At 40.0% G+C, this 27,476-nt stretch overlaps 1 protein-coding gene across 1 annotated transcript in view; it reads left to right on the top strand.

Moving 5' to 3' along the window:
• Positions 1-16: 16 nt before the first annotated feature.
• NLRP14 (NLR family pyrin domain containing 14) overlaps positions 17-27,476 on the top strand; it is a 38,024-nt gene continuing 10,564 nt past the window's right edge. Inside the window, exons 1-8 of the mRNA XM_061380536.1 lie at positions 17-474; positions 1,726-1,797; positions 5,905-7,501; positions 9,822-9,986; positions 12,841-13,008; positions 22,528-22,698; positions 23,117-23,287; positions 25,631-25,801. Of these exons, the coding sequence (XP_061236520.1) occupies positions 183-474; positions 1,726-1,797; positions 5,905-7,501; positions 9,822-9,986; positions 12,841-13,008; positions 22,528-22,698; positions 23,117-23,287; positions 25,631-25,801 (2,807 nt within the window). The 5' untranslated portion in view covers positions 17-182. The remainder of the gene's footprint in view (positions 475-1,725; positions 1,798-5,904; positions 7,502-9,821; positions 9,987-12,840; positions 13,009-22,527; positions 22,699-23,116; positions 23,288-25,630; positions 25,802-27,476) is intronic.

Here is a 27,476-nt window from a genome sequence, read left to right as displayed (position 1 = left end):
TATTACAGTAGACAGGAGGTTAGTACTGAGCCTGAAACAGTGGGCTTCAATAAGTTTGTTGAATTAGTCTGTGTTTTTAGAGGTATTTCATTCTCTAATCTTACTTTTCCACAGGTCCCAGTTATCCCATGTTCTTTGGATTATCTTCCCCACTGAAGCTTGAATATTAATCCATAGACAAGATGACTCATTTGTCGTCTTCCTCCTTCTTTTCTGATTTTGGGCTGCTATTGTATTTGGAGGAGCTAAACAAAGAGGAATTAATTAGATTCAAGTCATTTCTAAAGAATGAGACCCTGGAACCCAGGTCCTGCAGGATACCCTGGTCTGAAGTGAAGAAAGCCAAGCGGAAGGATTTGGCTGACTTGATGAGCAAGTATTATCCAGGAGAGCAAGCCTGGGAGGTGGCTCTCAGTATCTTTGGCAAGATGAACCTGAAGGATCTGTGTCAGAGAGCAAAAGCAGAGATCAACTGTGAGTGATGTTGGAGACATACCTAGGGGTGGGGAGAAGGGGGTGCTTCCTGGAGCCCATTGATTCTGTGAAAGGGATTTGGGAATGAAGTCCAGGCCATTCTCTGGTACACAAGTTCCATGGTGGTCAGGTATATAATGGGAGTTTGTTAGATCATTTGAGGAGCACTAAAAGGCTGAAGAGTTTTGAGTACTGTTGTTCAGTATGGCTCCTTAGGATATGCTATGCTAAGTCGCTTCAGTCGTGTCCGACTCTGTGCAACCCCATGGACTGTAGCCTGCCAGGCTCCTCTGTCCATGGGGTTCTCCAGGCAAGAATTCTGGAGTGGGTTGCCATGCCCTTCTCCAGAGTATGGCTCCTTAATTGGCAGTAATTCATCCATCTGGTACCGATTAAAATGATTAAAAGAACAGAATGATTAGAAAGAATTACCCCACCTAGTGTTCTTTTGCCTAAACTACAAATAAAGTAATTGCTGCTGCTGCGAAGTCGCTTCAGTCGTGTCCGACTCTGTGCGACCCCATAGATGGCAGCCCACCAGGATCCCCTGTCCCTGGGATTCTCCAGGCAAGAACACTGGAGTGGGTTGCCATTTCCTTCTCCAGTGTATGAAAATGAGAAGTCAAAGTGAAGTCGCTCAGTCGTGGCTGACTCTTGGCGACCCCATGGACTGCAGCCTACCAGGCTCCTCCATCCATGGGATTTTCCAGGCAACAGTACTGGAGTGGGTTGCCATTACCTTCTCCAAATAAAGTAATTAGGCTGGCCTAAATTTTAAGAATACTCAAATATGACCTTAAATATTTGCTGAAATATGAGGAATGGGCAAAAAAAAATATTAAGGGACATAAAAACTATTTTTTGTCATTCCTAGGTGTGAAATACTGTAGACATCTAAAATTCCTTACTCACATTTAAGGCTTTACAGCTCCAAAATGTATATCCATTGTTTCTTTTGAGCCTCACCACATCCCTATGAGGTCAGTACAGACCCTTACTTAGGCTTAGACTAGACCACTTGCCTTAGAGTTACAGGGTGGGAGGCATGGCGAGAAGTGTCCTGCTTCAGTGTTCTCACCACATCACTTTTCCGTCAGCTAAGCTGGTGGAGTCTGGGGCTCTGTTGGCTCTAGTTTCTTAAATCCAGGTGATCATAGAATTGGACCACTGAGGAAAATTCTGGCCCCTGTGTGGCTGTCAGCAAATTCTTGTGTTTGGTAAATCTCATGTTCCTTTTGGAATCTGTTGCAGGGACTGCCCAGACCATGAGAACAGAGGACACCGAGGCCAGAGAGGTACAGGGTGATCAGGAAGCAGTGCTGGGTAAGTAGGTGGGCTTTTTGTCAGATTTGGGAGGTTTGAGCTTTTGAAGCATAATGGGGGAAGATTATCTCTCAGGAGACTTTTGTTCAACTCCTGCTAATTTCTTACGATATACTACCTGCTCAGTGATTATCATGGAGAAGGCAATGGCACCCCAATTCAGTACTCTTGCCTGGAAAATCCCATGGTCGGAGGAGCCTGGAAGGCTGCAGTCCATGGGGTCGATGAGGGTCGGACACGACTGAGTGACTTCCCTTTCACTTTTCACTTTCATGCATTGGAGAAGGAAATGGCAACCTACTCCAGTGTTCTTGCCTGGAGAATCCCAGGGATGGGGGAGCCTGGTGGGCTGCCGTCTATGGGGTTGCACAGAGTCGGACATGACTGATGCGACTTAGCAGCAGCAGCAGTGATTATCATTCAGAAAGAATTGACAAAACCAGCTCTCTGGACAAAATCAGACACAGGACCGTGTTAATTCAGAGTCTTTAGAAATGACCCTGTCACTTGATAGTCTGATGAACAAAGGTATCTTAATATCTTGTTTTATGGACTGAAGAGTTCATAAGAGTTCATAAGAGTTGGCAGGGAAAATTTGGCTTGTTGCATCTCTTCTGTTCAAAATGATACTGTAATTGAGTTCCAGGATGGTGACCAACTAATCTACATAAAATGTAATTTCTAGGACCAGGTTTTCTTAGTCCTAATTCAATACCATTTCCAGTCGCCCTGCTTTGTTTTGAATTCTATATTAGCTGAATCCCAGTTTCTATAAATTGAAATATAATACACAGAAAATGGGACCATATGAGAAGCCTTTGTTCTTAACTCAGCTATGCTGCTTTTTAATGGGCTACATTATTTCATTCAAGAAATAATTGAGAGTCTACTTTGTTCCAAGAACTAATAAATAAAAATTTCCTATTGTATCAAATGATTCTGAAGATAAGTTCCTGCTTGGGCCGTGATTTCTGATACAATATAAGGAGCTGTAAATTTAGGAAACCAAGATTCTACCTCCATAGAAATTTACTTTGTAAAATTTGGAAGATAGATAAAGTATTACAAAGAAAGTAGATTATCCTTGTAACCCTGATTTTTATAAAGTGCAGCAACATCTGAGATGTTATACCATAAAAAGGAGTATCTGACTTCTAATACCATACCTTCTCCTGAGGGAGAAATAAGGATAATTTAGTGGGATCTGAACTTTGTTAGATGTTTGTACTGAAGGCCTTAGTAGAACAAAGAAAAGAATGATATACTTTAAAAAAATTAAAGTAATTCCAGCTTGAGATGTGTGCTGTGAATGAAAAATATACTATGTTCTGAGAGAATGTATGGAGGAAGGAATCCCATTAGTATTCAGATGGGGATTGCATTGAATCTGTAGGTTGCCTTGGGTGATATGGTCATCTTCACTTTCTGGAGAGTTTTTATCCTAAATGGATATGAATTTTGTCAGAAGCTTTTTTGGCATCTATTTAAATAATTGTATGATTTTTGTTATTTGTTAATGCAGTCTCACACTTATTGATTTGCAGATACTGAACTCTCCTTGGGGATAAATCCCACTTGATCATGGTGTATGATCCTTTTAATGTGTTGTTGAATTTGGATTGCTGTGTTTTGTTGTGGGTTTTTACGTCTACGTTCAATGGTGATATTGGCCTGTAATTTTCTCTGGGATCTTTGTCTGATTTTGGTATCAAGGTTATGGTGGCCTCATAGAATGGATTTGGAAGTATTACTTCCCCTGAAATTTTTTGGAATTGTTTCAGAAGGTTAGATTTTAAGTCTTCTCTAAATGTTTGATGGAAGTCACCTGTGAAGCCATGGTCCTAGACCTTTGTTATGGTCCACAGTTTCAACTTCAGTACTTGCGATTCATCTGTTCATGTATTTTATTTATTCATGGTTCAATCTTGGGAGATTGTATCTTTCTAAGAATTTGTCCATTTCTTCCAGGTTGTCCATTTTATTGGTATATAGTTTCTTGTGGTAGTCTCTGCTTATCCTTTCTATTTCTGTGGTGTCCCATGTAATTTCTTCTTTTTCATTTCTAATTTTATTGATTTGAGCCTGCTCCCTTTTTTTCTTGGTGAGTCTGTCTAAATGTTTATCAATTTTGTGTATCTTTTCAAAGAACCAGCTTTTAGTTTCATTGATCTTTGCTATAGTTTTCTTTATCTCTGTTTCATTTATTTCTGCTCTAATCTTTGTAATTTATTTCCTTCTCCTATTTTTAGGTTTGTTTGTTCTTCTTTCTCTAGTTTTAGATGTTAGGTTGTTTGTTTGTGATTTTTCTTGTTTCCTGAGGTAAGATTTTATTGCTATCAACTTCCCTCTTAGAACTGCTTTTGCTGGATCCTGTAGGATTTGGATCATTGTGGTTTCATTTTCATTTATCTCTGGGTATTTTTTGATTTCCTCTTTGATTTCTTCAGTGATCCATTGGCTGTTTAGTAGCATATTGTCTAGCCTCCTCGTGTTTGTGTCTGTGTCTATGTATTAGGTAGGTCTGTCCTACGAGGCCCAGCAGCACACTTCCCCCTGGTCAGCAGAGCCCTATGGTCTGGGGGTGGCCCGTGTGCAGGCCCCATGGGCCCTTCTGTTGTGGCAGGGCTGGCTACTGTGGACGCACTGGTAGGCATGGCTGGCCCCTGGTCCGGTTGGTTATTAGGCCCTGCCTCATGCAGAGGCTACTGGCTGCTGGTGGAACTGATCTCAGAGGAGCTGGCGGCATGGCCTGGGGGGTCCTTGTCCTGGTGCTGTCCCACTGGTGAGGGGGGCTGGGTTGTGGCTGGCTTGAAGCCCAGGTTTGCTAGAGCTGATGTTGACCTGCCACTGGGTGGGGTTGGGGCATGTTGTGACTGGTTAGAGTCTGGGATGACCTGGTGGTGGGTAGGGCCAGATCACAAGTGCCTGGCTTTGGGAGTACAGGGGTGCCAGGACTAGCTGGTCTGTTGTTGGGTGGAGCCAGATCCCGATGTGACCAGCTGTGGAGCTCTGCGGGGTTCCAGGGCTGGTGCTGACCCACTGATGGGCGGATCTAGGTTTGGCTATGGCCTGGGGGTCCTACAGGTGGTAGATGAGACCAGATTCCAGGGCCGTTGCTGGCCCACTGGTGGTTGGGGCTGGATTCCGGGGAAGCTGACTGAGGAGCCTAAGATATCTTAGAGCTGGTGTTTCCCTGCTGGTAGGTAGGGCCCCAGGGACTAGTGCTGACTAGCTGGTGGACATGGCTGGGTCCTGGTGCTAGTGAACTAGGGGAAGGATTCCAAAATGACTCTTGCCAGCACCCGTGTTTTCCTGGTAAAATCAACTCCCAAAGTGGCTGCTGTCAGTGTTGTGAGGGTAAGTCTCCGGTGTCTTCTGCCTCCCTGGGAGGCTCTCCAAGATCAGCTACTTACTCAAGTTCCTTTCATATCACTGCTTCTACTCTGGATCTCAACATGTGAGATTTTGTGTGTGCCCTTTAAGAGCAGAGTCTGTGTTTCTCACAGCCTTCCAGGCTCTCCTGAAAGTAAGCCCTGCTGTCTTCAAAGCTAAATGTTCCATGGGCTCATCTTCCTAGGGCAGGACCCCAGGGCTGAGAAGCTCAGTGTGGGGCTCAACTCTTGCTCCTTGAGAAACATGTTTGCAACTGTTCATGCCCATTAATGCTTTATCTGTATAAAGCAGATTACTTTGATCTATAGTTCAGATCTGTCTTCAGATCCTGTCTGGCTGTTAGTGTTAATTGTTGACTTTGTTCTCTTTTTATCTGGAGAATGGCTCTGTTCTCCATACATACCATTTTTTTTTTTTTTTCTCTATAGAAGTACAAAGAAGAAAAAATACTTCTGGAATGAATCTAATTTTTATTTTCCATCATAAATTTCTGCATTGTCAATTAGTTTTTCCACAATTTATAATGTGAGTTTTAAACCCACAGGAATATTTTTGTTTTATTTACATTCTTTTCTCATCTAAACCAGCTGTGCTTTGATTTCAGCCTGTATCACTCCTACTCTATGTCCAATATTCTTAACATTGCAAATCATAGAATTAATTTTGATCATGTGTATCTTTTTTTTTTTTCAATCTCCCTTCTAACTGACTTAGGTGATGGAGCAGAATACAGAATTCAAATAAGGGAAAAATTTCGCATCATGTTAGATAAGAACCATTTGCTTGGGAAATCTGGAGATTTCTGTCATGAAATTGCTCAGGAAGGCCGAGAACTGTTGGAACGTTTGTTTGGTGAAGAAGTTGGAACCGAAGAGCAGCCACAGACGGTGGTCCTTCAAGGGGCTGCTGGAATAGGCAAAACAACGTTGGTGAGAATGATGATGTTAGATTGGGCACAGGGCAACCTCTACCAGCAGAAATTTACCTATGTTTTTTATCTCAATGCAAGAGAAATCAACCAGTTGAGAGAGAGAAGCTTTGTTCAGTTGCTGTCAAAGGACTGGCCCAGCACAGAAGGTCCCATTGAAAGGATTATGTCCCAGCCAAGTCATCTCCTTTTTATTATTGATAGTTTTGATGAACTGAACTTTGCCTTTGAGGAGCCTGAGTTTGTGCTGTGTGCAGACTGGACCCAAGTACATCCTGTGTCCTTCCTCATGAGTAGTTTGCTGAGAAAAGTGATGCTCCCTGAGTCATCCTTGTTGGTGACGACAAAACTCACAGCTTGGAGGAAACTAAAGCCTTTGTTGAAGAATCGGCATTCTATACAGTTACTAGGTATGTCTGAGGATGCAAGACAGGAATATATTTACCAGTTTTTTGAAGACCAGAGTTGGGCCCTGCAAGTATTCAGTTGCCTAAGAAACAGTGTGATGCTTTTTAACATGTGCAAAGTCCCCGCAGTGTGCTGGGTCGTTTGTAATTGTCTGGAGCAGCAAATGGAAAAGGGTGCTGATATCACGCTGACTTGCAAGACAACCACTTCTCTGTTTGCCTGCTGTATCTCTAGCTTGTTGACACAAGTAGATAGAAGCTTTCCTGGTCTACCCAGCCAAACCCAACTGAGGAGCCTGTGCCACTTGGCTGCCAAAGGAGTATGGACTATGACATACGTATTTTACAAGGAAAATCTCAGAAGACATGGGTTAGTGAAATCTGATGTTTCAATTTTCCTAGACACAAATATTCTTCAAAAGGACACAGAGTATGAAAACTGCTACGTGTTCACCCACCTACACATTCAGGAGTTTTTTGCAGCAATGTTCTATGTGTTGGAAGGCAATTGGGACGCCAGGGACGATTCCCTTCAGTCTTTTGAAAATTTGGAGCTGGTGCTTGAAAGCAGCAGTTATAAAGACCCCCATTTGTCACAGATGAAATGCTTTTTGTTTGGCCTTTTGAATGAAGATCGAATGAAACAACTGGAGGAAACTTTTAACTGTACAATGTCACTGGAGGTGAAATGGACAATACTTCAGTGGATGGAAACACTGGGTAGCAGTGAACAGCTTCCATCACACCTGGTTTTTCTGGAGTTGTTTTTCCACTTGTATGAGACTCAAGATGAAGTATTTGTAAGCCAGGCAATGAGATATTTCCAAAAGGTTGTCATTAATATTTGTGAGGAAATCCATTTGCTTTTGTCTTCATTCTGCCTGAAGCACTGCCAGTGTTTACGGACCATGAAGCTGATGGTAACTGGGGTATTTGAGAAGAAGATGTTAAACTCAAGCTTCCCACCTGAAACTTGGTAAGTGGGTTAGGTCAGTTCCCTGGAAGTGCCCTGAAAGGGAATGAAGGACGTAGATGTTGTCAGAGGGAGGGGAGGAGTTGTTTAACTGAGGTCCCAGAGCCAGGATAACCTTTCAGAATTGTCCCACCTTGAGACAAGGAGGCCAGGCACTGAAACCCCCTATTGACCAGTCACAGCTACTGGTGAGGAATGGGCAAAATGTGCCTGCAGTTGCTGTCTTGGCCTGAGGGCAATCCCCAGAGAAGCACTTGGCTGAGAGCTTCCAGCAACTAGGGAATGAGTGTTTCAGTTCTCAAGGAGGGAGGCAGCACAGTGCTAACTTCCGTCCACTATAATATATTCTTTTTAAAAAAATAGAGACCAGGAATTTCTTGCTGAACCCAGAGTACATAGCTCATTTGTCTGGGCTGTTTCACTTTACTGACCTCACTCACCTTCCCTATTACCTTGATATAGTTTGGCCTTTGCATGAAAGATTTAGCCCTTTAACACCATAAATAGTGAGATAAGAAATAGTAGGTGCTGAAGGAGTGTTTTGAAAGACTAAATGCACCTTCAGCATTTTATGCATATTATTTTACCCTCTCTCCTTTCTCAAGTTACTTTTTCTAACTCTCTTGAACTATGGTATCAGTTCCAGATTTAATTGATTATGGGCTTGGGGCTTCCCTGGTGGCTCAGAGGGTAAAGCGTCTGCTTGCATTGCAGGAGACCTGGGTTTGATCCCTGGGTCGGGAAGATCCCCTGGAGAAGGGAATGGCAACCCATTCCAGTATTCTTGCCTGGGAAATCCCATGGACGGAGAATCCTGGTAGGCTACAGTCCATGGGGTCACAAAGAGTCGGACACGACTGAGCAACTTCACTTCACTTCATGTGGCACACAGCTATATAATCACAGAATATTTAACATGTTATCCAAGCTAATGCTGGTCAAAACCATATCTCAATTTATTTTTAAGATTATAAAACTGAAACTCAGAGAAGTTCACCCAGAAAGTTACAGTTGTCAGTTATTGATTCAAGCACAGATCAAATAATAGCTAACATTTGCTTAACACATACCCAGTATCCCTCTAAGTACCAGCTCGTTTAGTCTCCAATAATCCTACGTAGGTGCTGTTATTTCCATTTTACTTATAAAAAACTGAGGTACCAAGAAAGAACATAACTTGATTGAGGTTACACATCTGATTATAGGTATTTGGTTTTCCAACTTTACCCAAGTTTTCTCATTGCCATTACATACAAATGTATTCCTCTTATAAGAACATACATTTCATTTCTCTTGGAACTGTGGAAGTAGGAATTGTAGGCTGGGATGCTATGACCTTTCCTGTCCTTAGGGAGTTGTGAGTAATCACCTGCAGTCAATTTTCTTAATTCTGACTTCATAGTTCTACTTATAGAAGACATGATTGAACCCAGAACATTAGAATGTATTTTATGCCTAATAATAAGTATTAGGAAGGAATTCTAGCAACTGTATTGCTAGTCTTTGTGCTACTTTTCCCTCATCTATGTTATAGTGTTATCTGATACTAGAGTTGCCATTGTTGTGAAAATAAGAGACCGAGAATCCTGTGTTTTTTTAAGAGACATTATAGGTGACCTTAGCCTATTTTATGACATAACTACATTGTAAACCTCACAAGAGCGGGATCTCTTGTTCACCATTTTATACATCGTATGCAGTAAGTACTTGAATGTCTGAATGAATGACTTACCACCTCAATCTCAAATTTAAGACCCTGAGTGATGTAGAGACCACCCCTCTGCAATGTCATTCATCCCAATTTAAGCAAGGCATGGGGGAACCAATATTTATTGAGTAGTGAAGTGGATCACTATATTGCCATTTCAAACTACGCAGTTTTTACATACGAATTATTTTGAATTAAAGGCATCTGAGTTCTCAAAATTCCTTATTTGCCTAAAAGCAGAGCCTTCCAAAAGATCTCAGCTTTTTAAATTAGCTGTCATAAATCCCCTCCCCAGAGTAACTCTAATCTTGTCTTTGTGAAGGCAGCAGTTGGCACCACACTCAGACATTATTATCACCATGATATCTTCAGGCTCTCCTCTAAGGGGCCTGTTTACCTTACCAAAAAGCCATTTGTTTTCCTGTAAGTGCCCTTTCTCCCTCTGCCTTTCCTCTAGTAATTGAGGTATGTAGACTCCAAATTCCAACCACTCCTTTGAGTTACTCCTAACTGAGTAGCAAAGGACACTTGTTTTCACTCAGTACCATCTTCTGAGAGTTGCCTGAGCGGAAACAGATTTGTTGGTCTTTTCTTTTTCTAATCATTTAGGCAAAGGGCTGGCAGTCACATTTTTCATTGGTGGCAAGACCTCTGTTCTGTGCTGCATACAAACAAACACTTGAGAGAAGTGATCTTGTGTCACAGCAACCTTGATGAATTAGCAATGAAGATTTTTAACCTAGAGCTAAGGCACCCAAACTGTAAACTACAAAAACTACGGTAAGTCTGGCATGAGAACATGGAGTTCTTCTTCTTTCTTTCTTTATCCCACCTCCCACTCCTACTCATTAGGGGGAACTAGTAGTAAACAGAAATTAAAATCTACTGCATAAAATACTCTTAAGAACACCACCTATGGAAACGTCTGGAGTTGTGGGAACATAAGTAACTTTTTCTGGGGAAAACTGCACAGAGCATAGAAGTGGTTGACCTGGTTTTTGAGGCTTGATTAGGAATTTTCTAGATAAAAAGGAACATAGAACTAAGGCATTCTACTCAGGTCAACAAAGCATTTTCAAAGATAAGTTCTGTTTTTTCCCCATTCAATACAATGCACAGATGTTAAGTGTTTAGTTCATTAGGTTTTGACAGTTGCATACACCTTTGTAACAAATACCCAAAACAAGATAGAGAGTAATTCCCTCCCCTCGTAAAGTTTCCATGTAATCTTTTCTCTATTTACTTCTCTCACTCTGTCCTGTCGTAAAGGCAACCACTTTCTGACCTCTATGACTGTACATTAGCTTTGTCTATTCTTGGAACTCATTTAGATTGATTCATGTGTTCATCTTATTTTGCTCAACAAAAGGTTTTTTGAAATTCATGTTATTGCATGTTTCAGTCATTCGTTTAATTACTGATTAGCATTCCCTTGTGATGATATACTACAACTTGCTTACTTATTTTCTTATTAATGGATCTTTGGGTTATTTCCAGTTTATGGCTGTTATGAATAAGGTTCCATGAATATTTTGTACCAACCTTTTTTTATGACATGTTCTTATCTCTTGGGCTAATACCTAAGGATGGAATTATTAGCTCATAGATATATATTTAACTTTTAAAAAAATTCCCAACCAGTTCTTCCAAGTGGTTTTACCATTTTATAATCTTGCCTGCATCGTGTATACGTTCCAGCTGCTCCTCATCCTTGCCAACATTTGCTATTTCCTTTTCAAAATTTTTATATCTTCATTTTATTTTAGATACCCTACCACTTTTTTACATTTGCTTGTTCACATCTCTCTCTCTTGTCTGTTGGCTCCACCAGGAGCTGGAACCTGTCCTATTTGTCTCTGTATTCGATGCCCATCAGTGTGCCCAATGCCTGATTGGTGCTCAGTAATATGTAGTGAATGCTGAACAAATAATTGAGACTTGTTGTTTCCATTAGCACTGGAGATGAATGTTCTTTTTTCAGGAAACAGGCTTCTCTTTAAATATTTCCCTTAGAATCTCAAGTAAGTAGATGAAGTCTGGTCTTGCATATATTTATAAATGTTGTTGACATATGCCCATATGTGATGATGACGTAGTCAAGTCCTTTTCACTTACCTGCCTTCATCTCCCCCACAGTGACCCTTCACTGGATGCCACCAACTCAAATTTCAACAACAGCTGATACTGGGGCTTCCCAGGTGGCGCCAGTGGTAAAGAACCTGCCTACCAATGCAGGAGATATAAGAGACGTGGGTTTGATTCCTGGGTCGGGAAGATCCCCTGGAGGAGGGCATGGCAACCCATTCCAGTATTCTTGCCTGGAGAATCCCATGGACAGAGGAGCCTGCTGGGCTACAGTCCAAGGGGTAGCAAAGAGTTAGATACAACTGAGGCAACGCAGCATGCAGTGTCTTCTCTGGGCTTAAATGGCTCCCTCTTTTAGAATGCGAGAGTCTCTTATGGGGGATAACACCATGAAGACGGCTCTCAGTCTTTCTCACCTTAGTATCACCTTACTCAAATCCCTTTTCCCTGACAAGGGATTTCAACTTACGTTTAGTGAGTGCATTAGGCACCTTTACTATATGATGATACCTAGCACTCTAAATGGATATAAAGCTTTATTCTTTTGGTGTGCTTGGCTGGATGAGGGGTGAGGGTGAAAGGTGCTGCTGAGTCACTTCGGTCGTGTCCTACTCTGTGCGACCCCATAGACGGCAGCCCACCAGGCTCCCCCGTCCCTGGGATTCTCCAGGCAAGAACACTGGAGTGGGTTGCCATTTCCTTCTCCAATGCATGAAAGTGAAAAGGGAAAGTGAAGTCGCTCAGTCGTGGCTGACTCTTGGTGACCCCATGGACTGCAGCCTACCAGGCTCCTCTGTCCATGGGATTTTCCAGGCAAGAGTACTGGAGTGGGGTGCCATTGCCTTCTGCTAAAGTGAAGGGAGATGATATCACAGGTTTCTGAACGGTTAGAAATATGACTATACTGGGCATTTGGGGCCAGCAGTGGCACTGGAGGACCCAGGCTTAAGTCTCTGACAAAGTTAGATGGAAACTTAAAAATTGGCCGATTTAACTTACTTCATATTTTGCTTTCCGTTGTCTCTCTCTCTACACCTAACAAAGCCCATGAGGTGACAGGAAATATTTTGAAAAAATGTGTTTTGCTAATTATGCATATCAAATAGTTGATATTAACTGTGAACTCACGTTGGCTTATTTAAAGGATTAATGTTGTGAATTAATGTTGTCATGCAGTATTTGGAATAGCCCCAATAATATTTGGTCATTGTTCCTAAGACTAAAGAGTTTAAAAAAAAACAAACAAAAAAGAACCCTCTTCTGCTTTCCTTATGTTACACCTTCTTTTCCTTCAAGGTTGAAAAACAAATTGAGAGTATTGGTTGTCAGGATATAATGGACATCTAAGTCATAACTCAGTCTTTTTCCTAGGCAGCATGCTGAATCCTGAGTATATGATCTTGACCTGGAATATGAGAAACCTAGTGTCAAATAAGAGATGGCAGAAATAGTTAGACAGTGTCTAAGAGCTGGGCTTGAAAAGAAAAGGATGTTGTAATCAGGGACAGAGATGATGATGTAATCTCTCCTGTGTATTTTTCTTCTGAAGGTTGAGATTTACTTCTTTCCCTGACCTTTGTCAGGGTATCTCTGGTTCTTTGACTCACAATCAGAATCTGATACATCTTGACCTGAAAGGGAGTGATATAGGGGATGATGGAGTGAAGTCATTATGTGAAGCCTTGAAACACCCAGACTGTAAACTACAGAGTCTAAGGTAAGTCATGAGTTTTGTGCGTGTGTGTGTGTGTTTATAATTGAGACTTTTGTCTGTCCAAATAGACTCTTACAGCCTGGACTTGCTATTCTTTGGGCTAACTTAAATTTACTTTCCTGATACAAAATAGCAGGGATTAATAGATTCAGGCTTCTTTCCTCCCAATAGGACCTACAACTCCTCCCACCTCCCCCACTGAAGAACTCCATTGTATAGTTCTCTGTGTCTCCATCTTCTAAGTCTGGGGGAAAAAATGGGAGCAGACCCAGAATTTGTAAGTTTTTCATATTTAAATGCAGGCATACTCACTGTATCTTTGAACTCTCACAGAAAAGAATGCACCACAGGTGGGTGGGGTGTGCAATGCTGTGGTGGACTAAACTTTTTTAACTTAATTTTGGATAATGAATCCCCCTTACCTTGTAATTGCAACACAGTGACCAGGTCAGAAAGTTGAGGACTATCAGTGCAGCAGCTGTCAAGACACTTGCTAGCTCTCACACACTACTGACAGGCCTGACCTTCTTTACAAAAGTGAGAAGGTTAGCAATCATACTTGCTCTCCACATTGTGTAACAGGTTTCAAGAAAGATCTTATTTTCCAAGGAAAGGCACTTAAATCAACTTCTCACAAAATAAAAACAACCAAAAAAGAAAAACAAAAAATCATTACAGTAAGTTTTACCTTAGAAGTTTTTGAAATCCTTAGGTTCAGTTCAGGGGAGCAAGACTGAACCTTGATACATGAAGGGCCAAGGTAAGGCTGTATTTGTGGGGAGCAAATTATAATCTCTATGTGGACAAAAACCAGTGAAATCTGAAACAAGACCTTCTTTTTAACAATAGGCAAAAGTATCATTGGGATTTTTTAAAGTCTCACCAGTTTTTACGGGATGAAATTCACAGGATATCTGCAAAAGTTTTTGGTTAATTCTTAATCATGTGTAGAGTTCAATTGTCAGCAGGCCAGCCTAGGGTATTGGTTTTACCAACTACAAGGACATTTTAGGTCACTTTGAGGAAATTTCTCCTCTGTCCAAGCATAAAACATATTAGCAGCAAAGGGTTGTTAAATGGAGGGAAAGATGTTTTCTTGTAGTGGGAGCCATGGAGCCAAGAAAAATGCCTTGGCACTTGACAGATCAGCAGGCTGTGATAAAATTCCTTTCATCAGTTGAGATTTGAATAAGGCATTCCACTGATGAACCTTGATGTAGGCCCAAGTATTAGACTTTCAAATAGGAAACCATTTCTCCAAGTCAACTATTACAGGGCTGTTGCACCAGTGCGTAGAATGTTTGGAGGCAGAAGTCATCAGAGCTTTGTATATTGTCTAACACTCTATTCTGTAGGACTGGATGTTTTCTCAGTGTGGGTGGCCACTGGGGAGTAATCAGTCTTATAAACATTTCATATCATGAAATATTCCTAGGAAAAACTCCAGTTCTGTGTTTGCTTTAGGCCTCCTGTTATGAGAGTTAGAAACAGCCTGAGTGGCCACGATTGCCTTGTTCAGGCATAGATCATGCTGAGCTTAACATTTTAGAATTGCATTTTGATATTTCACTCCCCCTGCTGAATGTAGATGATGTGGGCAGCGAAAGTGTTGATAAATTAGTGGGTCTTTGCCAGTTTGTTTCACCAAATATGATCCCCAATTGCTACAGGGACTTAGCAAATTTAGAAATAGTGTTTTAAAACGATTTAAATTGTAAAGAGACTCATATCAGCCCTTGCAAATGAACATATTGGAAAGGTACACACAATCACTAATTTTCGTGTGAATATTTCACGATGATATTTACCAAAGGTTTTCCCCAACAAGAGGAGAAAGATCTTGTCTCCCTGTCTTAATAACTTCTTCCACATTGTGATAACAGGGTAGCTCTTAAAATATGTTGAACACATGGGAGGGGGGATGTTGGACATGCATTTACTGCCTAATTGTGCCCGGAATCCTGTCTTAGTTTGCCTGTACTCTGCTGTTGTGGTTACAAGCAAGGTGAGGGAGCAATCATTGGTTCCACCAAACAGCCACCTGAAGAATGCCAAAATGGTATAAATGCAAAACACCCCTTAGATCCTCAAAGGTTTTGAGTTAGGACTAACATTCTAGAAAGAGAGCATCTAAAATGGTTGCTAGAAGAAACTGACTAGTTGCCAAATATAAACAGAAGGTACTTGAGAATGTCAGATATCCACTCTAATATCAAATAGAGTCACAATCTTGGCTCTATTATTAAGTAGAATAGAATACTTTATAATATTAATAGGTAGAGTGCATATGGTCCAGTAGAAATGTTTGCTTTTCCAGGCTTGAAGAACTTGCAGTTTATTACAATTGTTTCCAGTCCTTAAGAGCCCAAAGCATAATGAGCCATGATAAACATGCACAGACTTTGGCAAAGTGAGAGTATACACTTTGAAACTGAAAGTTCTGCCATCTGCATAGGTGATACAGCAGGCAGAGACTTGAAAACTGAACTGCCAATCCTCTCTTCTCTCTCACAGAAATCTTTCATTCATCAGATTTAATAAACCTTCATATGTATATTTATACAGCTTCATAATCACCCCAAATAAGGTTTAAATGAAGTATCATTTAAACATTTAAGCCCTAACTTTTAAAATGCAAATAATATGGGACATAAGACAATTCATTGATTTGGGGGAATTATTTGATCTATAAGGGAACTGTAAGATTTTGCTACTATAATTTGAGTAATATGAACCTTTGTTGGCAAAGTAATATCTCTGCTTTTGAATATGCTATCTAGGTTGGTCATAACTTTCCTTCCAAGGAGTAAGCATCTTTTAATTTCATGGCTGCAGTCACCATCTGTAGTGATTTTGGAGCACAAAAAAATAAAGTCTGACACTGTTTCCATTGTTTCCGCATCTATTTCCCATGAAGTGATGGGACCAGATGCCATGATCTTCGTTTTCTGAATGTTGAGCTTTAAGCCAACTTTTTCACTCTCCTCTTTCACCTTCATCAAGAGGCTTTTTAGTTCCTCTTCACTTTCTGCCATAAGGGTGGTGTCATCTGCATATCTGAGGTTATTGATATTTCTCCTGACAATCTTGATTCCAGCTTGTGCTTCTTCCAGCCCAGAGTTTCTCATGATGTATTCTGCATATAAGTTAAATAAGCAGGGTGACAATATACAGCCTTGACGTACTCCTTTTCCTATTCGGAACCAGTCTGTTGTTCCATGTCCAGTTCTAACTATTGCTTCCTGACCTGCATACGGATTTCTCAAGAGGCAGGTCAGGTGGTCTGGTATTCCCATCTCTTTCAGAATTTTCCACAGTTTATTGTGATTAACACAGTCAAAGGCTTTGGCATAGTCAATAAAGCAGAAATAGGTGTTTTTCTGGAACTCTTGCTTTTTTGATGATCCAGCGGATGTTGGCAATTTGGTCTCTGGTTCCTCTGCCTTTTCTAAAACCAGCTTGAACATCTGGAAGTTCACGGTTCATGTATTGCTGAAGCCTGGCTTGGAGAATTTTGAGCATTACTTTACTAGCATGTGAGATGAGTGCAATTGTGCGGTAGTTTGAGCATTCTTTGGCATTGTCTTTCTTTGGGATTGGAATGAAAACTGACCTTTTCCAGTCCTGTGGCCACTGCTGAGTTTTCCACATTTGCTGGCATATTGAGTGCAGCACTTTCACAGCATCATCTTTCAGGATTTGAAATAGCTCAACTGGAATTCCATCACGTCCACTAGCTTTGTTCGTAGTGATGCTTTCTAAGGCCCACTTGACTTCACATTCCAGGATGTCTGGCTCTAGGTCAGTGATCACACCATCGTGGTTATCTGGGTCATGAAGATCTTTTTTGTACAGTTCTTCTGTGTATTCTTGCCACCTCTTCTTAATATCTTCTGCTTCTGTTAGGTCCATACCATGTCTGTCCTTTATCGAGTGCATGAAATATTCTGTGCATGAAATCTGTGCATGAAATATTCCTTTGGTATGTCTAATTTTCTTGAAGAGATCTCTAGTCTTTCCCATTCTGTTGTTTTCCTCTATTTTTTGCATTGATTGCTGAGGAAGGCTTTCTTATCTCTCCTTGCTATTCTTTGGAACTCTGCATTCAGATGTTTATATCTTTCCTTTTCTCCTTTGCTTTTCGCTTCTCTTCTTTTCACAGCTATTTGTAAGGCCTCCCCAGACAGCCATTTTGCTTTTTTGCATTTCTTTTCCATGGGGATGGTCTTGATCCCTGTCTCCTGTACAATGTCACGAACCTCTGTCCATAGTTCATCAGGTACTCTATCAGATCTAGTCCCTTAAATCTATTTCTTACTTCCACTGTATAATCATAAGGGATTTGATTTAGGTCATACCTGATGATAGTATAATCACTGTTGGTAACTACGAATTTAGCAAAACAGTTTTATATCTCAAAGCTTGACCCAGATATCATGATGTTTATAATATTATCTGATTCCAAGATTTATAAAATTATAATTTATAAAGATGTCATTTATTTAACTCATTTAAATTATACACAGATTTACATTTATATTCTTTTAAATATTAGCATAATAATTTGATCTATAAGAGAACTTAAGAGATTTAAGTTCTTTAATTTAGATTTATTGTTAAAGAGATGGAAAACCTTGTGTGATCTAAAAAACCATGTGTGCATTTTTATTTCTCACTTTCGTCAAATCAGGGAGAAGTCCCATAGACATTTTAAGTCTCAAATTTTGGACCAAATTAACTTATCCCATGATTTACCTTGTTTGTGGTGCAGACGGTAAAGCGTCTGTCTACAATGCGGGAGACCTGGGTTCAATCCCTGGGTCGGGAAGATTCCCTGGAGAAGGAAATGGCAACCCAGTCCAGTATTCTTGCTAGAAAATCCCATGCTCGGAGGAGCCTGGTGCAGGCTACTGTCCACTGGGTCGCAAAGAGTCGGACATGACTGAGCGACTTCACTTTCTTTCACTTTAGAACAGGCCCATTAAGCCTATCCCACTAATGGAAAGGCCCTTTCTCTTGTGAGCATCATTTCCCTGGCACCTGTGGTACATTCAGCCCCTATGTGGATAACAGACAACTTCTGCAACCATTCTGCTTTGGCAACAACTCCATTCTGCTGTATCTCAATTTCTAGTTCATATCAGAAAACTCATCTCATACTCAGCAACAAAAAGAAATAACCTGCAAATAAAACACGCATTTTTAGAAAAGATAAATACACTCATACAGCTGTTCTGAGCTCCCCAAGAGTTCATGCTCTAGGACAGCAGGTCCTCCTCACCGAGGAATGGTGGCTTTCTTGGGTGATGCCTTTTGAGTGGCAGTTTTCTTACCGTAATCCTGTAGCACAGGAGAGCTTAACTCCACTGGGTCTCAACTCACGAATGAAGCTGTAGCAGCTTCCATCAGATAAAATTCGACCCTGACCACCTCTTGAACTGAGATAACTTATTCTAGGAGTATAGATTCCTTCCTGTCAGTCCCATTGCCTAAGGACCATTTTATGGACCAGTGTCCCATGACAACTCATAAGAGCCACAGACAGCAATCAATAAGAACAACAAAAAAATAAAAATTATAATGTGTCTACTTTAAAGAGGCTTTGGAAGTTTTCAGCCAAGGGCCTCATTTTAGTGGCAACATTAAGAGACTGGTTCTCCAGCAAGACCTAAAAGTAAGTTAGTGCATCTTCTCTGTTTTGCTGGTTCATTATTTAGGGGTTAAGTATGGAGTCAGAAACCTCAGCTCTCACCTTCCCTTTGAGTCACTGGTGATTGAGTCACTGGTGATTGATATTACATATTAATAATAAGACAGGGCCTTCAAACTCTAGAAAAAAATTATACATTTTTATTATCGTAATGTGAGATGAGAATACTGATAAATCTTTTTTCTGATTTAACAAAATTCTTTCAATATTTGTAACATTTAGGAATTCCAAAATATCAATTTGAGTATTGAAAGAAAGACGTTATTATACAGGGCAATCAAAATTACAGACTTAAAAGCACTTAAAGGTTGATCTCACAAGACATAGCAACAATCGGTAAGGTTCAGGTACCCTATAAGATTCCCTTGTTATGATAAAACAATAAAACACAGCAAAAATGTTCTTACAAAATATTTTCTGATTTATGATACCATCTACTTTTCTTTGCAGATGCAAGGGAATGAGGGATCATTTTCTTTTTATGAGGCTGATATTTGATTCATCAAGCATTAGGAGGTCCATAGCTTAAATTCTATTAATTGGCACAAAGAAAAGAGATTGAGAAACTCAAACTTATAATATGGAAAAGATAAGAGCGAAATAGATTATGAACAAAGGGACTCTGGGTCATGTACTGTTTATATCTCCAGTCAGAAGCATTTTTTAACGTTTCAGTGCCACTTCTATTTCTTGATTCATAAATGAGCTGCATTTTGTCTCATGTCCAGCAAGTTATAGTGCCTGCTTTTAATTGGTAATTATTAGTTATTACTCTTCAGGGTTCCCGCTCATATGTATGCTTGATCAAATTCAACAGGATTACAGCATTTAAAATACCCTATGTAAAGCAATACATTTAGTATACCTCTGTCATATAATTTCCAGTATGTTCATTTAATCTAGGATTACAAGGGCTAGATATTCTACCTTTTGAACTCTTCTAAAACTTTCTATCATGGCAACATACATGATTCCAGAAATTATTTATACTTAATTCTTTAAATTTAATTTTTAATCAGTGTGTACTGCTAGTTTTTTGGTTTTGTTTTCTTAAACTCACCTTTCTCACTGTATAAGATCTTAATTTTGATTCATTGCACCATTGGCTAGTACAATTTTAAACTAATATTTTCATGCAGTGTGTGTGAATGATACATTTGCCAACTTCCTTTATAGACTTGGATTGCCTTCATAGATGAATTACAGCATATCTGGGTCTCAGGCCTCCACTCTCTTCTGCACACTTTGACTTAGCTATATTACTTTCTAACATCTAGGTTTCTAAAGAGAAGTCTGAGAATAATCTGCCACTTCAGCTGTACCTTCCCAGACTTTCTCACTCATGTTCTCAGAATTTTTTAAAATTAGCTTTACATTTTGTTACTTTTGACCCTGATGCTAGGAAAGATTGAAGGCAGGAGGCGAAGGGGATCACAGAGGACCAGATGGTTGGATGGCATCACTGACTCAATGGACATGAGTTTGAGCAAGCTCCAGGAGTTGGTGATGGACAGGCAAGGCTGGCATGCTTTAGTCCATGGGGTTTGCAAAGAGTTGGTCACAACTGAGCAACTGAACTGAACTTTTGAACTGCTGGAAACCTTTGTTTTTTCCCTGTCAGAAATGATTTCTTTAAATTTTTTAAAATGACTTCAGGGCTCACTCTCTTGCACGTGCTGTCTCTGTGTCTCTTTTTTAAGAGCATCTGATAGTCTTGAGAGTCCCTTGGACTGCAAGGAGATCCAACCATTCTAAAGGAGATCAGTCCTGGGTGTTCATTGGAAGGACTGATGCTAAAGCTGAAACTCCAGTACTTTGGCCACCTCATGTGAAGAGCTGACTCATTGGAAAAGACCCTGATGCTGGGAGGGATTGAGGGCAGGAGGAGGAGGGGATGACAGAGAATGAGATGGCTGGATGGCATCACCAACTTGATGGACATGAGTCTGAGTGAACTCCGGGAGTTGGTGATGGACAGGAAGACCTGGCGTGCTGTGATTCATAGGGTCACAAAGAGTCAGACATGACTGAGCAACTGAACTGAACTGATAGTCAATGGCTGTAGCTTTCTTCCTATATAATTCTTACTTTTGTCCTCTTAATCTTTTATCCTCTCCTACTAGGGAAGTTTCTTAGATTTATTTATGTTGATTTTTCTCTATTGTGTCAAATACAGATTTCAGTTCTCTGTTTTTGTTTTTCCTTCATTTTTGTTTTTTTGGTTGATTGAACCCATGTGAAGCATTCTCACTTCTGATGTGCTATTCTTGTTTCACAGAGTCTGCATTGTCCTATACATTTAAAATGTAAAAGAAGCCTTTCTAAACATTTTCTTCTGTTTCCTAGTTTTGTTTTTTATATGTGTCCTTATTTTCTGTCCCTTGGTATAATGTATCTTTTTCTGTTAAGCTTTAATATTTTATCCACAGATCCCATAATATTGGAATATCTTTTCTGTCTGGAACAGCTCTATCTATACCTAGTTTATAAGATTTCCCTTGTTTCCCTAACTGCCTGGTTGGCTGCTGATATAATATCTTTTTGCATTAATCTACTCAGGATCCCATAATAAAATACCCAAAATAGCACAGACTGGCAAGCTTAGAAAACACAAATTTATTTATTACAGTTCTGGAAGCTGGAAGGTCGAGATCAAATGCTGGCAGTGTTGGTTTCTGGTGAGGCCTCTCTCCCTTGCTTATAGGTGGCTGCCTTCTTGTTTTGTCTTCACATGGCCTTTTTGGGCATGTACTCACTCCTGGTGTGTCTTCCTCCTCTTATGAGGACACCAGTTCTATTGAATTAGGGAGTCTACTCCTATGACCTCATTAACCTTAATTACCTCCTTAGAGGTCCCATCTCCAAATACTGTCATCCTGGATAGGGAACATACAAATTTGGGGAGTGCAATTCAGTCCATAACAACTTTTCAGAACAAACTAAGGTTTTTCAGCTTTAGGTCATGTTCTAGGTCATCCACTAAGGACTAATTCTGGACTGAGGAGGGAGCTGCTCCTGTTCCTACCGCTCTGTACCCTGATTTTGATGTAGAGATCCAATTCTCAAGGGACTCAAGTTGATAAGTCCTTGATTAAAGGGAATAAGTAGAACAAGTACAAGTTCCAGGAATGTTACTGCCTGACTCTGCTTACAAATAGCTGATATTACTCTCAGCCATGTTTAAAGCCCAAGTTGTATGTAAATACGAGTCTCTAAAAATAAGTGCTCTACATGCACTTCTTACTTTCTTGTTGTTTCCCTTCCTCTTTTAAGAAATACTTAATTTTATTTCTAATTTACTTCTTATTTTCACTGTTAAGGACAGGGTTACTCAGAAAACACAGGTTGGCTGCCATGAATAAATGAAATCTTGACAGTAGTTTATGGTTGCTTCAGCTTTCGCCCCTGGTTTCCTGCCCATCTCAGTTCTGTTTCAGAAGTCAAAGTGTGCAAGGAGGATAAGGAGGATACAGCCATCCTTCTGTCTACCTTCTTCATGTTGTTGTTAAAAGAAATTCCTCCCAGATAAAAAAACAGATTATTATTTAAAAATACTCTTTTGAATGCTTTCATACATATTTTGTAAGGAATTGGGGAGGTAGGGATGGGAGAGACAAGCTTCCTCCCCTCCCCTTCCTAACTGTCTGTCAGAGCCCTGTGCTTCAGATGAATCACTCTCATTCTGTGTAGGGAAGCTGGGTTTTCAGAACAGGTCCCAAAGACTGGGAAACCACACCCTGTGGCTGAGTGAGTTGGGGTTATAATTCTTCTCTGAGGAGTGGTCATTTCTATTTTTCTGTATCGTTTTCCAGCTTGGAATCCTGCGACCTAACTACGGTTTGTTGTCTGAATATCTCTAAGGCTCTCGTGAGAAGCCAGAGCCTGTTATCTCTGAATCTGTCAACTAATAATCTATTGGATGATGGAGTGAAGCTGTTGTGCGAGGGCTTAATGCATCCAAAGTGTAACCTGGAGAAACTGTCGTGAGTCTTTCTGTACTGTTTTCTACAGAGACATTTTGTTCAGTTTTTTTTGTAACTTATAATTATGAACTGAGTGGGGAAACTGGGTCTTGACATTAATCTGCTCATTTGTCAATCCTGGATGACTTCCTCCTTCTACCTCCTTCCCCCTTTCACTTGACTTTTAGACGTTTCTTTTGTTTATGATAGAGGTCTTATTTTCATTCTTTTCCAGGCTCTTCTCTGTCCTCTTATATTTTGTTTCACCATACCTTGTCCATGGCTGCAATGAAATTCATGATTTAAGTAGGTTTGATGAGGTTGCTTCTATAGTAGAGATTTAGGGGTTGTTGGTACCAGCTAACTTCCCTCTAAAAGGGGAGAGAAGCATGCACTTTGGGACTTGACTGACCCCTCTTCATCTGTGTTTCTGCTTCAGCTTAGAAAGCTGTGGCCTCACAGTAGCTTGTTGTGAGGATCTGTCTTTGGTTCTCATCAGCAACAAAAGGCTGACACATTTATGCTTGGCGGACAACATGTTGGGAGATGGTGGAGTAAAGTTTATGAGCGAGGCCTTGAAACATCCACAGTGCATTCTACAGAGCCTAGTGTAAGTGTCTACTAGTTTTTAAAATATATATATATTTATTGTTATTTACTTGGCCATGCTGGGTCTTAGTTGTGGCATTCGGGATCTTCGATCCTCATTGCAGTGTGTGAACTCTTAGTTGCAGCTTGTGGGATCTAGTTCCTTGACCAGGGATCAAACCCAGGCTCCCTGTGTTGGCAGTGCAGAGTCGTAGCCCGTGGACCACTAGGGAAGTCCTAGTGTCTACTAGTTTTCATCATTCCCATGTAATAACATTTTGAAATATATTTAAACTAGGAAAATATTATGGACATGTTATGTCCCTTGCTTTTTCCCTGTTGTCTACAATGATGAGGATGATGAAGATGATGATATTAATAATTGCCATTTATGGTGACCCTACTCTGTGCTGGGCCCTGTGCAAAATTTGTTTAACCTGCACAGAAGTACCCGTTGGTGTCAAATTGGTCACCTGAGTTCTAAGTGCCTCACTGAATAGGTGAGGATTGTGAGGCTTAGAAAGGTTATGCAACTTGCATAATGCTTACAAGAAAATGATGTATTTAATTAAAGTCCACCCATCCAACTCCATATTCTGGATTCCAAACAGTTAAATATGTATCACTACCATTAAACAAAGACAGTATTCCACAGTGTGGCTGGGTTATGATGTGACTATACTGTTCATTGCTGTTAGGTAATGTGAGAAGTATGTGAGTTCTTATTGCTGCATAGGATGAGAGAAGACAACACCAAAACAATGATTTTATTTGATTTTTGGTCAGCTCACAAGGCACCCACTTATTGAGCTTTTTCACCTTTCCAATTTGCTTCAAATGCTGAATGACCATAGAATGGTCGACATTGAGTTCTTGGGCAAATTCTCACATAGTTGTAAGAGGATCAGCTTCGATGATTGCCAGCCACTGCATTCCTCAGCTTCAAGGCTCTTGTCGCCTTTGCACAAACTTCTTGAACCACCACTGCACTGTACATTCATTAGCAATTCCTGGGCCAAACATGTTGTTGATGTTGTGAGTTGTCTCTACTGCTTTATGATCCATTTTGAACTTAAATAAGAAAATTGCTTGAATTTGCTTTTTGTCTAACATCAATTCCATAGTCTAAAATAAATATAAAATAACCAGCAATTAATAAGTCATTAGCAAAAAAACATAAAGTGAGAAATGTGCATTAAAATGATGTATAACATAATCACATTTATTTAAGAATCTATTCTGATATCAAATGGCAAATTTCAACACTGCAAAACCCACAATTACTTTTGCATCAACCTATACAAGATTCTTTATCAATATTAATTAGTTGAAAATAACTTTAAAAATGATTTGTGTTAAACATCTTTTCAAATTTTTTGGTTTCTACTATTCTGGAAATTTCCTCTTCCTAGGCTTAGCTTTCCCCTGATTTTTTTTTGTTATATCTATTATGGTTATTAATGTCACATATACATTATCACTATTATTTTTATATATTATAAATAACTTACCTGTTGTATTTCTAACTTTCTTTATGGTTATTTTTAGAATATAGAAGTTTAAAGCTTTCGTGATGTTGAATTATCTTCCCCTTCATGACTTAAGAATTGTTTAATACATTAAAAAAACCCCACTTCTGTCATCTTTTTCATACTCATTATGTCTTGTGAAAGTCAGCCTGCCAGGCTCCTCTGTCCATGGAATTCTCCAGGCCAGAATGCTGGAGTGGGTAGCCATTCTCTTCTCCGGCGGATCTTCCCAACCCAAGGATCGAACATAGGTCTCCCACATTGCAGGCGGATTCTTTACCATTTGAGCCACCATGGCTTAATTTTTAACATTTATTCCAAATTAATTTTGTCATAAGATTTAAATTTACTTTGCCTTACATATTAGGGGACATTAAATGTCCCCTACATAAAGTAAAGGACATTAAATGTCCCTAAATCATTTATGGCATAATGTATCTTTTCCCTTCTGATTGAAAATGCCACATTTAATATGTACAGAAAGTCCTCATTTAATTATGATTCCTCCCTTTCTACTCCATTTGCCTGCTCCTCTGCTCCACAGAGCTACTTCTGTAATAGGATACTATATTTATGTACAAGATAGGGAAGTTAGCATGGTCTTTTTAGTAAGAAAAATTCTGAAGAACAAGAATCCAGTTTGAAGCCAAATTTGGCACAAACTTCAGGATCCCAAGTGAGACAGCCAAAGAGGCAATGAGGAAGGGGAGGGTATTTGATCTGAGATAGATGGAGGGTTGGCGAGAAAGATAGGGGATTAGAAACCTCTTCAAAGATGTATAAATCTAAGTAGTAGAGCGGTAATTCCATCTTTCCTCACATTGTCCTTCCCGCAGGCTGAGGCGCTGCCATTTCACTTCACTCAGCAGTGAATCTCTCTCTGCCTCTCTCCTGCACAACAAGAGCCTGATGCACCTGGATCTGGGGTCAAACTGCCTGCAAGATGATGGAGTAAAGCTTCTGTGTGATGCCTTTCGGCATCCAAGTTGCAGTCTTCAAGACCTGGAGTAGGTGTTCTGTGACCTTATTTTTGTGTAGCTTTAAGTACAGTGAGGGCAGGGAAGATGGAAAAAGAAAGTCTGAGAGCAGAGTACCTGTCAGAGAAGAATACACAGCCAATTCTCTCTCATTCTGCATGAGAAAAGCTGGAGGAGTCTATTCATCAGATTTTTGTTAAACAATTATTACAGTAATTACAGTCAGCTTCTCTCATTCCCTCGGTTAAGGAGGGTCAGAGACATCAGGTTGATCTGCGTGTAGCCATTTCATTTTTGCCTTGGTTGTGCTTCAGGGAGTCTGTTGTGTGTCTTCTACCCAAATCCAGGAAGCTGAATTGTGCTTTACTAGTTTTTCTTTCTTAAACTTGGGTTTATACTTAGGTCAACTTTGAAAGAAACTGGGAATGAAGTTTTCAAGAATATCCAAGAATCCAATCATTCTTGAGCAGCAACCATTTTTAATTCCATTATAGCCTGTCTTACTCTGGGAGTGGGTACACAAACATTTGCGTTATATGTGTATGTATAATTGGGATTACATGACTTTGAGGTTTCCTTTTTACATGATCGTATTTCAGATAAATGTATTTCATTTAAATACTTACATATAATTATTTATTTTAATGGCTACATAATACTTAGTATTTCATTAGGTAAATATTGTGGCTCAAGTGAAGCAAGATAAGAGATGTCACTTAGAAATCTCACTTTCCCACTAGGGCCTCCCATGGGACTAGTAGCCTGGGTGAGTCATTAAGGGTCTAAGCCCAACACTGTTTTCCTAGAACTATAAACTGAAGATCAATGGTATACCTAGAAGTGTTTGGCCAGATTGGATTGACTTACGATAACCAAATTTTCAAATGAGTTTAATAGTTGATTGTCATTTCTATAAACCCTGAGGTGACTGAACTCTTGGATTCAATAAGTACCTGTACTTCCTGTGAGAAAATGTATATGATATGGGTTACGATGTGATTTTCTGGTTTCTTTGATTATTATTCACCTGGAAGGCAGAAATTTACTTCATGGAGTTTATCATTAAATCCAGTGCCTTCATTTCAGCTACAGAGATATAATTTCTGTGTGGCCTATGCACACAAGATGTTTGCTTAGCCTGCTTTTTTCTCCTAAGCATTGCTGTAAACACATAGACAAATTTGTGCTTCCTTAGCCACTTTCAAAGCCTCTGCAGGCATGCCTATTCTCTCAACCAATCTTAACAACAGATATGAGCTAGATGCTCAGGGGACTAAAGGCTTTCTCTAAGGTTAATGCTCTTGTCCTAAGGAATTTACAAAGTGCTGACAGCAGGGAAATAAATATAAAGCCAATTATAATAGATTCCATATGTTGTTATAAGGATGTGGCCAAAGTCCCAAGGAGCAAGGAATAGGACAAAGGAAACTTATTTAATTTAGGCTTGAAAGATAAAGAGGATTTTGTTATGTGCAGATATTCTAGGCAGAGAGAAAAAATGGAGAATGCAGATAGATATGATATATTTAGGGTAGGTTAAATGGATGTGTATGGTTGGAAAATAGGGTGGGGACAAAATATGGAAAGAGAAAGAAAGGCCAGATTGTGAATGCTCTTGAATGTCCAAAGGACTTGAAGGAAGTACCTTTTTGTATGTAGCTTGCTTCTTTCTTCTTTGGAAACAGTACTTTTCGATTCCTTAACC

Source organism: Bos javanicus, chromosome 15 (genome assembly GCF_032452875.1).
Source record: "Bos javanicus breed banteng chromosome 15, ARS-OSU_banteng_1.0, whole genome shotgun sequence".
Taxonomy (NCBI): domain Eukaryota; kingdom Metazoa; phylum Chordata; class Mammalia; order Artiodactyla; family Bovidae; genus Bos; species Bos javanicus.
The sequence above is the reverse complement of the archived record's forward strand: the minus strand, read 5'-3'. Positions and strand labels throughout refer to the sequence as shown.